This window comes from Xyrauchen texanus, chromosome 27, assembly GCF_025860055.1.
Source record: "Xyrauchen texanus isolate HMW12.3.18 chromosome 27, RBS_HiC_50CHRs, whole genome shotgun sequence".
Classification (NCBI taxonomy): Eukaryota; Metazoa; Chordata; class Actinopteri; order Cypriniformes; family Catostomidae; genus Xyrauchen; species Xyrauchen texanus.
Genome location: NC_068302.1, coordinates 18,472,129 through 18,485,583, shown reverse-complemented (window position 1 = coordinate 18,485,583; position 13,455 = coordinate 18,472,129). Strand labels below are relative to the sequence as shown.

The window sequence follows — 13,455 nt, the reverse complement described above, 5'->3', positions numbered from 1 at the left end:
GGTATGATGGCACATTTTTAACCACTGGGTAATAATAGTGGGCAAAGAAATCCATTGCAGTGACTTGCACATTTAAAAGAGGGAGAAATATTAACGTGGTATTCATGCATTTAGTTAAAACTATGAATATATGTCCATAACCATTTGATTTCCAGAGAGAGAAAACAATACCTTCTGCACATCTCTGGCTTCTGACTGGGAATGAGAGTTCACTTTAAGAGTGGGGGTTCAACCTCACGGAGAGTCTACAAAACATAAAATTAGACATTTGAAACACTGGTCTAAATATGTTAGCAGCCTAGGTCGCGGAAACATCTTTGCTACATTTGCTCATATGAGTTGGTATCAAAAACAATTCCAATTCTAAAATAGAGTACTTAAGGTCAGGAATTGTATACTAGTAATAAAATTAACATTTCAATTCCTCTGATCTATTCCTATTGCATTTTAATATGACCTTGAACTATTCAAGCGCTAATCCCATGCGTTGTTCTCTTACGAGAGGTTCTCTCGTATTGCGTAAGCTAGCTTACGCTACGGGAAAGATTCATCTTTTCTGAGATATTGAAGCCAAAAATTATCCTTAATTTTGTATCCATTGTCAACGCAGTGCGGCAGCTGCAGACCTTGAGCGGGCTAGCTAGCGAGCTCATTGGTTGCTCTGCGGCAACTGCTGCAGCCTATAGACGAGCTTGGGCGAACTCGCGATCCAATGAGAGGCGTCCGGCGCTCACTGCATCAAAGCCCGCCAAAAGGCCGTGACTAGAGTGCATATAAGCGTAGTTCAGTAGGCTGGAACCCTGATTTTCATCTCTTCAGCGAAGCTCTTCGCATCTCTGAACTGGAAGCCGCGTCGCCGTTCGAGGGGCATCTAGCAAGCGTGGACGGCTTCGAAGAAGCCGGCCGTCTTCGCCACCTTCAGCCATCCTGCGAGCTACGCCATCCGGCGACGTATTCTTTTAGAGCAAGCTAAGTTCCTCAGCGAACTTCACAAAAGAGTATCGGCGTCTTTTTAAAGATGCCTCGCACTTCCTGTGGCTCATGCCGCGCTCCTCTCAGCGCCGGAGACCGACACATCATCTGCGCTCTCTGCCTGGGACTGGGGCATGCAGAGCTCGCCCTCACTGTCGGCGGATGCGACCTCTGCGAGGAGCTTCGATGTCGACCCTGCGGGCTCGACTTCGAAGTATGCAAAACCGAGCTGCCGCGCCTTCTGTTTCGCCGCGCGAAGAAGCGCCGCTCCTAAAGGCTGCGGAACCGGTTTTAGAAGCGACTGTCTCGCCGGAGCCCCTCCCTCGAGCATCGCGTTCACCCTCCCGCCCCGGGCCGCGCAGTTGCCGCCGGCGGCCGCACTGCTGCCACCTCGAGAGTGAGGCGGAGGACAAAGGCTGCTGTTCCATCATGGCTTCGGACAGCGAGGAGTGGTCACAAGCCTCCTCAACGGCCCAGGAATCCAGCAGGACCCGCGCCTGAGTCGAAGGGGAACTGATACGCCTCCTCACACAGGCCGTCGACCACCTCGGGCTCGAGTGGTCACCGCCCCTGAGCAGGCTCCCAACAGACTCGGCGGCTGTTTTCTTCAAAGCCGTCACCGCTGGCGCCAGCGGCCGGACGCTCCCTTCCTGCGGAACTCCACGCCGAGCTCTCTAAATCGTGGAACGCGCCTCTCTCGGCCAGGACTCGATCCCACATCTCCACCGCACTCGCTTCAGTGGACGGCGCCGCCGAGAAGGGCTACTCTTCCATCCCCCCGGTCGAGGATTCAGTAGCAGCACACCTTTGCCCGCCCTCCGCGAGATGGCGGTCTAAACCAGTGCTCCCGTCTAAGGCCTGCAGAACTACTTCCGCCTGTGTTGGCAGCGCCTATTCCGCCACCGGCCAAGCCGCATCTGCTCTGCATTCCATGGCCGTCTTGCAGATCCTCCAAGCGGACCTTCTTCGGGAGTGGGATGAGAGAGGCAGGCACCCAGAGGCTGTTACAGATCTAAGGAGCGCGACGGACCTCGCCCTTCGCGCCACCAAAGCTGCAGCCCAAGCTATAGGGAAGTGCATGGCCTCGCTGACTGTAACCGAGAGACACCTGTGGCTAACGCTAGCTGACATGGGAGAAACTGAGCGCTCCACGTTCCTCAACGCGCCGCTCTCTCCGTCCGGTCTCTTCGGTTCCGTGGTAAGTGACATTGTTGACCGTTTTGGAAGTCCAGAAAGCCACCCAAGCCATGAATCTCTTCCTGCCTCGCGCGCTAGCTCCTCTGCAGGCCGCCCGCGTAACCAGCCTCCTGCACGAGCATCTTCACAGCGCCCAGCTCAACAAAGCCAGACTTCCCAGCGCCGACAGGCGGCCGCCCCAGATCGGCTCAGACAGCCGCCGTAGACCACCGCCCCAGCGGGCCTCGGCCTAACATTGCGCTGAAACCTGAACAACCGAAGTCCTCCTAACTTTGTTGAACAAATGACGGCTCAGTCCGCCGCGGCGGACCACCGTCAAAGCTTAGCCCCTGTCAGTCCCCTTCTCTCAGGCTACTGCAGTGGTGAATTTAGCAGCCAACAAGCCGGTGACACTGCCTGCTTGCCTGCACTCAAACGCCGTTTTCACGGCGACCCAAATAAATCTTGTAAAGAGCAAACATGTCTTATGTGTAGAAAATGTGCCCACAACCCTGTGTTAGCCCCTACACACAAGCATAACACATCCCGTGCCCCTATCAGAGCACGCTCTCATAAAGCGTTCATGAACCGCTCGGCGTCAGAGTCAATGAAGGTGCCCACAAATCCGTCTTGGCGCCCATTCTCTGGCAGCTCTGTCACACAACCAGCCCTATGTGTACAAAGCGTGCCCACAATCCAGTGTTCACTTCTGCACACAAGCACTGCATGTCTCGTGTCCCCACCAGAGCACGCTCACATAAAGCGATTCTGAACCGCTCGGCGCTAGAGTCAATAAATGCGCCCACGAATACGTCTGCGCGCCCATTCTCTGCCCGCTCTGTTACACGGCCAGCAAACATTCCTCTGTGTGTAAGTCCCGTGCCCATGACTATGCTTACGCATCCACGTAACAGATGTGACTCTTTCCCCATTCATTCCAATCGGAAGTCACTCACAAAACAGCCTGTTCATGCTGTCTGCGAGCAATCATGCATAAACACACTAAGCGGCTCACACATTTTGTTCAGCTCTGTGTCGCGGCAATCAGAGCGAATTGGCCATTCAGCCCTCTAGCGTTATGCTTCAAAGCGTGGGAAGCTATTCCAGGGATATCCAAGTGGGTGTTAAGCACAATACAACAGGGCTATTTGCTACAGTTCGATCGCCGCCCTCCTCAGCTTCAGAGCTGGCTCGAAACCACTGTGAACACGAAGCTTAGCGTGCATGCTTCGTTCAGAAATAACAAGCCTTCTGTGCAAAAGGGCCATAGAGAAAGTGCCACCCTCTCTGAGCGAGTCGGGGCTTTACAGCCATTATTTTCTTGTTCCCAAGAAAGGCGGCGACCTCAGACCCATATTAGATCTCAGGGTTTTGAACAAGGTGCTTGCAAAAGACCGTTCAAAATGCTTACAATCAGGAAACTCCTCGCGCATGATGCGCCAGGGGACTGGTTTATTTCTCTCAATCTGAAAGATGCATACTTTCAGATTCAGATAAATCCCTGTCACAGGCCATTCTTGAGATTCAGCCGACGGCCAGGTTTATCAATACACCGTCCTTCCGTTCGGCCTGTCCTTAGCACCCGTACTTTCACGAAGTGCATGGATCGCGGCTTCGCACCCCTCGTGAGTCAGGGTTTGCGAATTCTGAACAATTTGGACAACTGGCTGATTATGGCTCAGTCACATATGGAGCTTCTGTCTCACAGAGCAGTTCTCCTCAGCCATCTGAACAGTTTGGGTCTTGCAGTCAATTGGACCAAGAGCTCACTACAGCCCAGTCAGACAATTTCCTTCCTTGGGATAGAACTAGACTCCGTGGCAATGGCGGCTCGCTTATCTACACAGCTGGCCGTGTTCAGCGACTAGCCGCATCTTTTCAGATGAACAGCCTCACGCCTCTGAAGAAATTCCAGAGAGTGCTAGGTTACATGGCCTCAGCCACAGCAGTACTTCAGCTGGGTTTACTGCACATCGCCCGCTTCAGCATTGGCTAAGCACCGGCGTCTCGCCGGGCTTGGGCCACAGGCGCCAGCCCATCAAGGTGACTCAGACCTGTATTTCAGCTCTGCAGCCTTGGACAGTGGCCGAGTGGTATCAGCGAGGAGTGACAATGGGAGCTGTATCTCGCCCGAAAAGTCATCTCGACAGGCAGCGTCCAACACGGGTTGGGGCGCGGTCTCGCGAGAGCTCTCGGTTTTGGCCTATGGTCAGTTCAGGAAAAGCTCCTTCACATAAATTGTCTGGAAATGATAGCGGTCGATGCGCGCTCGTGCGCTTTCTCCCGGTCATTCAGGGTCACCACGTCCTGGTCCGTTCGGACAACAGATCTGTGGTATCCTACCTAAACCGTCAGGGCGGTGTCAGATCCAGGAACCTTTTCCATCTGGCCGGACGCATACTGAGTTGGTCCCAGTGCCACCTGCGCTCGCTGAGGGCGACGCGCGTGCCAGGCCACCTGATTGGCGGCCCGGACAGACTGTCCAGAGACAATATTCCCCAGGGGAATGGTCCTGCACGCTCAAACAGTCCAGGCGTTATGGCACCTATTCGGCAGAGCAGAGATAGACCTCTTTGCGTCAGAAGAGAACTCTCACTGCCCGATATTTTTCTCAGCGAGGGCAGCTGGCCCAGGACTGGCCCAGGCGCCGGCTTACGCCTTCCCCATCTGCGCTATTGCCACAGGTAATGCAGAGGATCAGGAAGCAGCGTCACTCGGTGCTCCTCATAGCCCCGCGTTGGGAGAATCAGACATGGTTCCGGAGCTTACGCAGCTGTCACTGACAGCGCCGTGGCCCATCCCAGTGAGCAGATCTCCTCTCTCAAGCTCGCGGCACGATCTGGCATCCCCACCCAGAGCTGGGCTGCATGCGTGGGTGATCAGCGACTACCCGTCGCTCTGCCAGAAGGAGTAATAAATACCATTATACACGCTAGAGCCCCTTCCACAAGAAGACTCTATGCGTCAAAATGGTCTGTGTTCTCAAAATGGTGCACCGACAGAGACCTGGACCCGCGGACATGTGGGGTGTCAGTACGCTGCTCAGTATTTCTACAAGAGCTGCTGGATAAGGGCAGATCCCATCCATGCTCAAAGTGTATGTGGCAGCCGTTCGGCGTTAGCTGAACCCCTGCACGGCCAGTCATGGGGAAAAAATGAGCTGGTCATCCGGCTTCCTTAGGGGAGCTAGAAGGATGAACCCCAGCGCCCCCATCGGTTCCTATCTGGGATCTTTCTATAGTTCTCGAAACTATGAAAGCCCCCTTTCGAACCACTTCAATCCGTGGATTTGAAATACCTTTCACTCAAAACCGTTTTTCTGACTGCCCTGTCATCAGTCAAGCGTGTGGGAGACCTTCACGCGCTGTCTGTCAGCGCTGCGTGTCTTGAGTTTGGACCAAGTGACTCCAAGGTAATTTTAAAACCTAGACACGGCTATGTTCCCAAGGTGATCGGTACTCCTTTCAGAGCACAGATCATTTCCCTATCGGCGCTACCAGCATCCGATAGCGAACGCGACGCCAATCTCCTTTGCCCAGTCAGAGCACTGAGATTGTATACGCAGCGCTCCGCCGCTTTCAGACGCTCGGAGCAGCTTTTCGTTTCGTTCGGAGGGAGCACCAAAGGTCTCGCCGCCTCGAAACAGACACTATCTAGATGGATAGTGGACGCTATTGCTGCTGCATACGCGTCAAAAGACCGGCCATGCCCGTTGGGCATTAGGGCTCACTCCACTAGAGGCATGGCATCCTCGTGGGCATGGTCCAGCGGGATTCCCATTCACGACATATGTGTGGCAGCGGGATGGACTTCCCCCTCCACATTTGTCAGATTTTACAATATGGAAGTGCCCTCTCTGCAGGCAAAACTACTAGCGGTTTAATACGCTACAGCTCCCCTGGTGAGCTGCACGGATGGGACACATTCCACACAGACCAGCACCGCCGCTCTGTCGTTCCCTTCCCACTATGTGCTTATATATTACACAAACACTGACCCGCATTCTTGCCGGCCAAATCTTATTTCCCCACTCATAAGGGCTCCCCCGGGTTCCCCCTTAATTCCCTGGGGCTCATACAGTGGATGCTTGGCGCGACGGCGTTGACAATGGGTTCCGTAGCGTAAGCTAGCTTACGCATATCTGAGAGAACCACTCGTAAGAGAACGTATCGGTTACCTAACGTAACCTCGGTTCTCTCTAGATGAGGAGCGAGTATTGCGTAGCCGGCGTGCTCGCGCCACGGCGACTTTTCGCTTCAGTCAATGAAAACCAGGGTTCCAGCCTACGAACTACGCTTATATGCACTCTAGTCACACCCTTTTTGGCGGGCTTTGATGCAGTGAGCGCGGACGCCTCTCATTGGATCGCGAGTTTGCCCAAGCTCGTCTATAGGCTGCAGCAGTTGCCGCAGAGCAACCAATGAGCTCGCTAGCTAGCCCGCTCAAGGTCTGCAGCTGCCGCACTGCGTTGACAATGGATACAAAATTAAGGATAATTTTTTGGCTTCAATATCTCAGAAAAGATGAATCTTTCCCGTAGCGTAAGCTAGCTTACGCAATACTCGTTCCCTCATCTAGAGAGAACCGAGGTTACGTTAGGTAACCGATACGTTTTCTGTGCTGCACACACATCCAAAGCACACTCACACAAAGCGATCTTAAATGTACATTTAAACCAAAGACTCACGCATTGCTCTTCTGTGCTGCTCACACACCCAAAACGACATTCTCAAAGAAATCCACCTTTTATACTGAATAGTATGTATTTGATACTGAAACAAGTATTTCTCAATTATCATTCTGCATCCTTCTGCACATGAATGGCCAAATACACACAAAAATGTCCTTGTAAACAGCAGTGACGTGCGGTGATGTCTTAAAGAGGCTAGGCACTGAGTTATGAAAGCCAGATTACCTGATTGTTTAAGATAATACGTAATAACAGTGAACGTTACGCACAAGCGCGGCATATCAAGAAATGTACAAATCAGGATGTATATAGTGTGTACTCTCTCTCTCTCTCTCTCTCTCACACACACACACAAGTGCGTAAACAGTGAACGTTACGCACAAGCGCAGCATATCAAGAAATGTACAAATCAGGATGTATATAGTGTGTACTCTCTTTCTCTCTCTCACACACACACAAGTGTGTAAACAGTGAACGTTACGCACAAGCGCGGCATATCAAGAAATTTACAAATCAGGATGTATATCGTGTATTCTCTCTCTCTCTCTCTCTCACGCACACACACACACAAGCGCACAGCCACATAGCCAATCTTTTCTTACATACCAATCAGTTTGAAATGATCGGATAATTTTTGGGCCCTTTTGCTGTACTAGTCCATCTAAGGCTGGCGTAGACCTCCCTCTTGCAATTAACTCCTATTTGGAATTAAAATCGAGCTTGGAAAAATTTCTTAATTCCGTGATTACGGCTGGTGCTGTCATTTTGAATTTTGCGGGGATTAGGCATGTACGCTAGCTGTGGTGTAATGACGTTAGCTACGCAAATGTCCAGGAATATCTTGATTTTAATTGGTCCATGTCTGATACGTAACGGAGATGATTACGGGCATAACATATTTACGTCAAATGGCACAGCAGATTTGTGCTTTTTGCCGTACGTGTTAAAGAATACAGGATCGAAGTGCGCATGCGCAACATGGGTTTTCCGCTTGTCGTCTGCAATGAATGGACCGTAAAAGCACTGCTTATTCTACCATTTGTTTTTAGTTGATTATGCGGCTAACTGCTACATTTGTCATCATAACGTCTAAACAATTGGAATAACACACATATTGCATATATAAATCACAAGAATAAAAAGTAAAAATATAAATACAAGTTTATCATTTAATAAACATTTTATTTTTGAATTTTGGCAGGGTAGGCAGTGCCTAGTTTGCCTACCCAGACCGCACGTCAGTGGTAAACAGACAGTTTTGTCTTAAGTGAATGTAACAGTTGAGAAAAAACGCGTGTATCAGTATATTGGGTCCGTGCAGCTCTTAAAGTGTCAGCAGCCCAATATTCCTGGTGCTGTCTTTTTAATAACGGTAATCAAACAAAAGACAGAGAACATTCGGTCGCTGTTTTTCACTGAATACGTTTGGTAACATGTGGTTTAAGTGGACTCGTTTTCATGGTAGGCCTACATGTTTTAAGTAATTTACACAAAATGTTCAACATTAAATATTTAGCTAACAGTCTGAAGTTACCTAGCAGCAGTGAACACAAGGCTAACATCAAAAGGACTAGACAGAAAATATGATTATCCTGACCTAATTAACTCACATCTTTCTTTTCATCCATGACATTAAAGACACCCGTTGTTGTTTCTGGCGTTCCATCGCTGTCTGTGCCGCAACCGCTATACAGTATGTGCTCTGGCAGGTCATTATAACGTTCAGTGAGCTATTTTACACAGGCTCGTTCCTGCTCCTCCGAGGCAATGACGGCGGGCGGTTAAAAATCACAACAAACGAATTTGAAAGTGGGGGGTGAACTTGCAATAGACAGTAAAAGGAACTTGCGCTCCATGCTTTCAACGACGACGCAAACGTGACGTATGGTTCTCAATCACACTGTGCTGCCAGGACCCGCCCTGCTCAGCTTGTAACGTTAGCTAGAGATGCGTTCCTCTCAATTGATTTCAACTACCATATGAGTCGAAAATATTAAACCGCATGCAAAACAAAATTCCCCTCATGGCCGCACGCCAGAGATCCGGCATGGTGCCAGAATACTTTAAGCCCTGAGGACATCATACGAACATGTTCCTGTTGTTTGACGTGACTGGAGAATCTCAATGTGTGATAGTTTGACAGAATCCTGGTCTATGAGGACACAGTTTTATGAGGACATCATACAAACATGTTCCTGTTGTTTGACGTGACTGGAGAATCTCAGTGTGTGTGTTAGTTTGACAGAATCCTGGTCTATGAGGACACTAGTTTTACCGGGACACTGGTAACTATAGATACATTTGGACTGCACCCCGAGTTCAAGTGTTTGTATGAGAGTGATACAAGACAACGTGCCTGTGCCAGTTGTACAGTAAGTGGTCAGGACTAATAATCATAATGATTCAATCATAAATAACTGTGGCAAACACTTCTGAGGAACACTGAAATATGTTGTATTCTTTAAGGACTAACTCCATTATTAAATTAACTTCTTGAATACCTTTAGAGACTTTTCAGTTGTCATCTGAAAGAAGTTTTAAAAAAAAAACAAAATATTACTTGACAAATAATTACTATTGTAGAATTACTTATTGAAAGTCTATTTTAACCAAAGAGGCTACTTTATTTACCTTCTATTATGATTACATTTTATCTAACAAGTACAATTATGAGTTTTCAATATTGGCATGAGCTGTTCTTGAGATGTCCTCATAAAACAGGTGTAAAGCTACACACAAATTGACATACTGTAATCACCACACATTTAATGTAAAACAAAATAAAATCCATTATATTTGACCTTTAATATTTTTAACCTTTGAAATAATCCAATAAATAAAAGTTGTTATTGTAAAGGTTTACATACCTTGCATCGCCATGGCCACTCAGAATCACCATAATTATATGTGATCTCTTCACCAGCACAGATGTTTCTTATAGCAAATAAGCATAGATGAAGTTTTCCATCCACGTGGATAGTCTTCATCTTGCTGTTTGGGTTAATATGGTCATCATTTACAAGTCTACCAAGAGAACCGTCATCTCGGGCAGCATCAACACTAAACAAATGAGTTCAACAATCAATAATGGAGTCTTATTCCTGTTAAAATGGTTGACATTAAAAACAGAATATCAGTTCTGAAAACCTAGGAACATCAAATATTATATTATTTGCATTCAATCATTTAATGCTCATTACCCAGCATTGAAAATACATAACTGATAATTATAATAATTATAACAAACAAACAAAATTATGCATTAAATAATCATTGACATGTCCACTTTCACATTTTGAATAGGGGTGGGAATTGGCAAAAATGTGACCATTCGATAGTATTGCAATATTTGGGCCATGATTCAATATTATTGCGATTCAGCAAGTATTGTGATTCGATTCTGCGATATATTGCGATTCATGCCCCCCATATTATTCAAAAGCATTACAAAAGACGAGGAAAATAAGACTGCTCTACTCACTTCAAATGTCACATTTAATTCTGTGAACATTATCTTCTATACATTAAATGAAGTGCAAAAACTACATCATAAAGTATGATCATTTTATACTTTGAGCAATGATGGAGCTATACTTGACTCTTCTTAGAAGCATATAAAACAAACAGTTCCTTGCTCCTTGGAAAAAAAAAAAATTAAAAAAAGTAATATTGTTATAAACAAAGGTTTATTTTTATTTCAGATTAACATTTGAGAACAGCAATTGTATTCATAATGTCGAAATTAAACCCATGTAACGTTACTTGAAAGCATTGTAGCCTAAAATTCCTGCCAAACTTCCATGGTTACAGTTAGCGTTACTACAGTAAATCCATGGTAAATGTTGCTGATCTGTGAACTCTGGATAGTTCATTCGTGGCACAATGTTTCTTCCTGGTTTCCACTTCAGCACTGTTTGATCCGTTAATAACAGAGACATGTGAATGCTTCTCACTAGATCTTGCAGTGATTATTACTTCAGTGGCGAATTCAAATGCTTTCTTTACTGGATGTCTTAGCGCTGTGTAGTAACAGTCTTGCTTGATCAAGACCGGCTCACGCTGCATTGGTTTAAACTGATTCCGTGAAACACAAAATGACGAGTAGCTCAGTTTCGTTCCGCTTTCATTATGTTTGCCATTTGATGTTGGGCAATGTTGTGGTCGTGCCAGCGCGCACTTGCCACGCACCTACATTTAAAATAACTAAATTTTGGTCGGCAGGAAAAATGGTCCAATGAACCGTTCGGTTTCTTTGTGTACCGAACCGAAAGCCTCGAACCAAACGGTTCAATACGAATAAGTTTATCGTTACACCCCAGTTTACATGTAGCGCGTCGATTTTGTGTGGTATAATGCAACTCTCCTTCTCTCTGTGCATGACGGCGAGTCGCGCACCTTCACACGAGTTTAAGGTAGGTCACACGTAGGCCTACGCTGAGCTGAATGATCGCTTGACAGAGCGAAACTCAGTCAGTGTTCAGCAAGTGGAAATATATCTATGCTAAACTTATACTTGGCATCTATATTTTCATTTTAATTTCCTGTAGAATCCACGACAACAAAGAACTGCAACAAGCGCTTGGATGTAATACGCGAATGTAAATTAGTGGAAATATATTATTCAGTTTATATTCAGTTTATATATATATATAAACATGTACATACCAGAGGAGTTTTCCATCGTAACGAAACTCAAACAAGAATACTTTGAGGGCGTTATGATATATTCTTTGCCTCCGCTCACATTCTTCTTTGCTTATGAGGTCTCCTCTGTATTCCAACAGGAAATCTCCCTTATCAAACTCAGTGCAACTGAACACACCTCTCCCTACACAACAAGTAAAATCACTGTAATGGCATATAATTTGAAATTTAAAAAAAAAAAAAAAACTTATTTAACTGACCTTTTGAATCATTGATAAATCTGCCATCAAGCCCTTCTTTGTCTTTTTTAAGAAGGGAAAACTGTATGGCCTCCTCCAGAGGCTTGGGCTTCCTCCTTCGCCGTTTAACTTCAGCCATTATCTGATGTGCCTGCGGTCACAGAAAAAGACCCTCAATAATTCTGAATATTGCATTTCATTTGCAAGTTTGTTTTCAATATAAACATTGACAGTTCTATTGTTACAGAATATATGTTATTACATTCAGGGGCAATAAGAGCATCTTGAACAATCTCTTTAATACCCAGCAGAACAGCAGCACGTCAGGATACTGGGTAATAATATATTATATTATTTCGTGTGCAGTTTCTATCTGTACAACCTGGAAATTAAAGTGACGCATCACTACACCACTGATTACCATATTAATTATAGGCTAATATAAACTTAAAAATAATATAAACACGTATTTAAATAAGCATCTATGATGTATGCCTATGAGTAAACAGTGTGTTTATACTTATTATTAATTGCAAATAAGCTAACGAGATAATAGTCAGTTCACGTTTCTCTATTACACTGACTGACAACTGCTTTCAAGTTATTTTCATAATTTATTAGGCCTATATGATATTTAAGGAATGTGTTTAACTGCAGGATTACTATGCATCACATATTTAATTCATAATCGATAAATTAGTGAGAATTATAATAATTACTTAGTATTTTGTATATTAACTCACGTGTATGCAGCCAAGGTGCGACACTCTCGAAATCAGGGATACACTGTGTATGGTAAAATTTCAGGGTTTTGTGGTATGTAAGGACATTGCGCCAAAATTTGAGAGGGAGCTTCTGAGACATAGTAGATAGCGTTTACACTGTCGGAATTATAAGGACATGGCCTCTGTCCTCATAAACCCAAATGTCCCCGTAGTGCTGGTGCGTATTCAGGTCAAAAGTCCTCGTAAACCACAAAAACAAACACACACACACACACACACACACACACACACACACACACACACACACACACACACAAAGTCAATCATTCCAAGCGTTTTACATTTCTTGGTCTCTCTCTCGTCTTTCTCCTGCAGTACCCATTTGAAACGCTTGTTGTCATAGCACCTTTACATTTAATACACTGCACGTAACTTGCACTAAACTTTAATAAAACAAGCAAAAAATGGCCCACGGTGCCAGTCAAGAGGTTCTAAAAAAGCTATTTTAAAGTAGTAAATAAACATCAAAGGCTGACATGAACAGTCGTTTAGGCTACTTGTGAATCTTACCTTTATATTGCTCTTTTTTATGCTCCTCTTCTTTGTGCCACTTCCTGCCTTGTGCACCTGATAATTTGGTTCTAGTTTTACTCATTTTGTCCACATATGATAAGGATTCGATTATAATTTAATCGCATTGCGCTAGTGCTCAATATATCGGTAGAGGGCGCACAGTCGCCATGAGAGGGCACACTTCTGACAAAAAAGAAATACATCTCATATGGTGCCTCTGTCATTTTGCACCCTAGTCAACTGCCTATGCTTCCTTCCTCTGCCACGGGCCGGCCCTGAATCAGTCAATACAAATATGTTTTATATCATTCGGATGAATCCATTATTCGTTTTGAAGTAATTAATTGTGCCTTTTAAAAAAAGCTATTCGGCTTCGGGGACATCCCTAATGTGTATCTAAATAAATAATAGTGTATTTTAACTATTCTATTCTATT

The 13,455-nt window shown here is 45.8% G+C and overlaps 1 protein-coding gene across 1 annotated transcript; it reads right to left on the bottom strand.

The window, feature by feature from the left end:
- Positions 1–209: 209 nt before the first annotated feature.
- Positions 210–11,860, bottom strand: LOC127620653 (histone-lysine N-methyltransferase set-1-like). The gene is made up of 4 exons (XM_052093860.1): positions 11,743–11,860; positions 11,504–11,666; positions 9,706–9,898; positions 210–245 (listed from the first exon to the last, which is right to left on the bottom strand). Exons 1-4 carry the CDS (start codon positions 11,858–11,860, stop codon positions 210–212), a joined length of 510 nt encoding a protein of 169 aa, XP_051949820.1.
- Positions 11,861–13,455: the final 1,595 nt, after the last annotated feature.

Bases quoted from the DNA above. Each gene is read 5' to 3' on its own strand.
- LOC127620653 (XM_052093860.1), bottom strand. From the start codon at position 11,860: ATGGCTGAAGTTAAACGGCGAAGGAGGAAGCCCAAGCCTCTGGAGGAG. The intron at 11,667-11,742 runs GTCAGTTAAATA...CTTGTTGTGTAG, and splicing joins ATTTATCAATGATTCAAAAG to GGAGAGGTGTGTTCAGTTGC. The intron at 9,899-11,503 runs GTATGTACATGT...TCATTTGTTTAG, and splicing joins TACGATGGAAAACTCCTCTG to TGTTGATGCTGCCCGAGATG.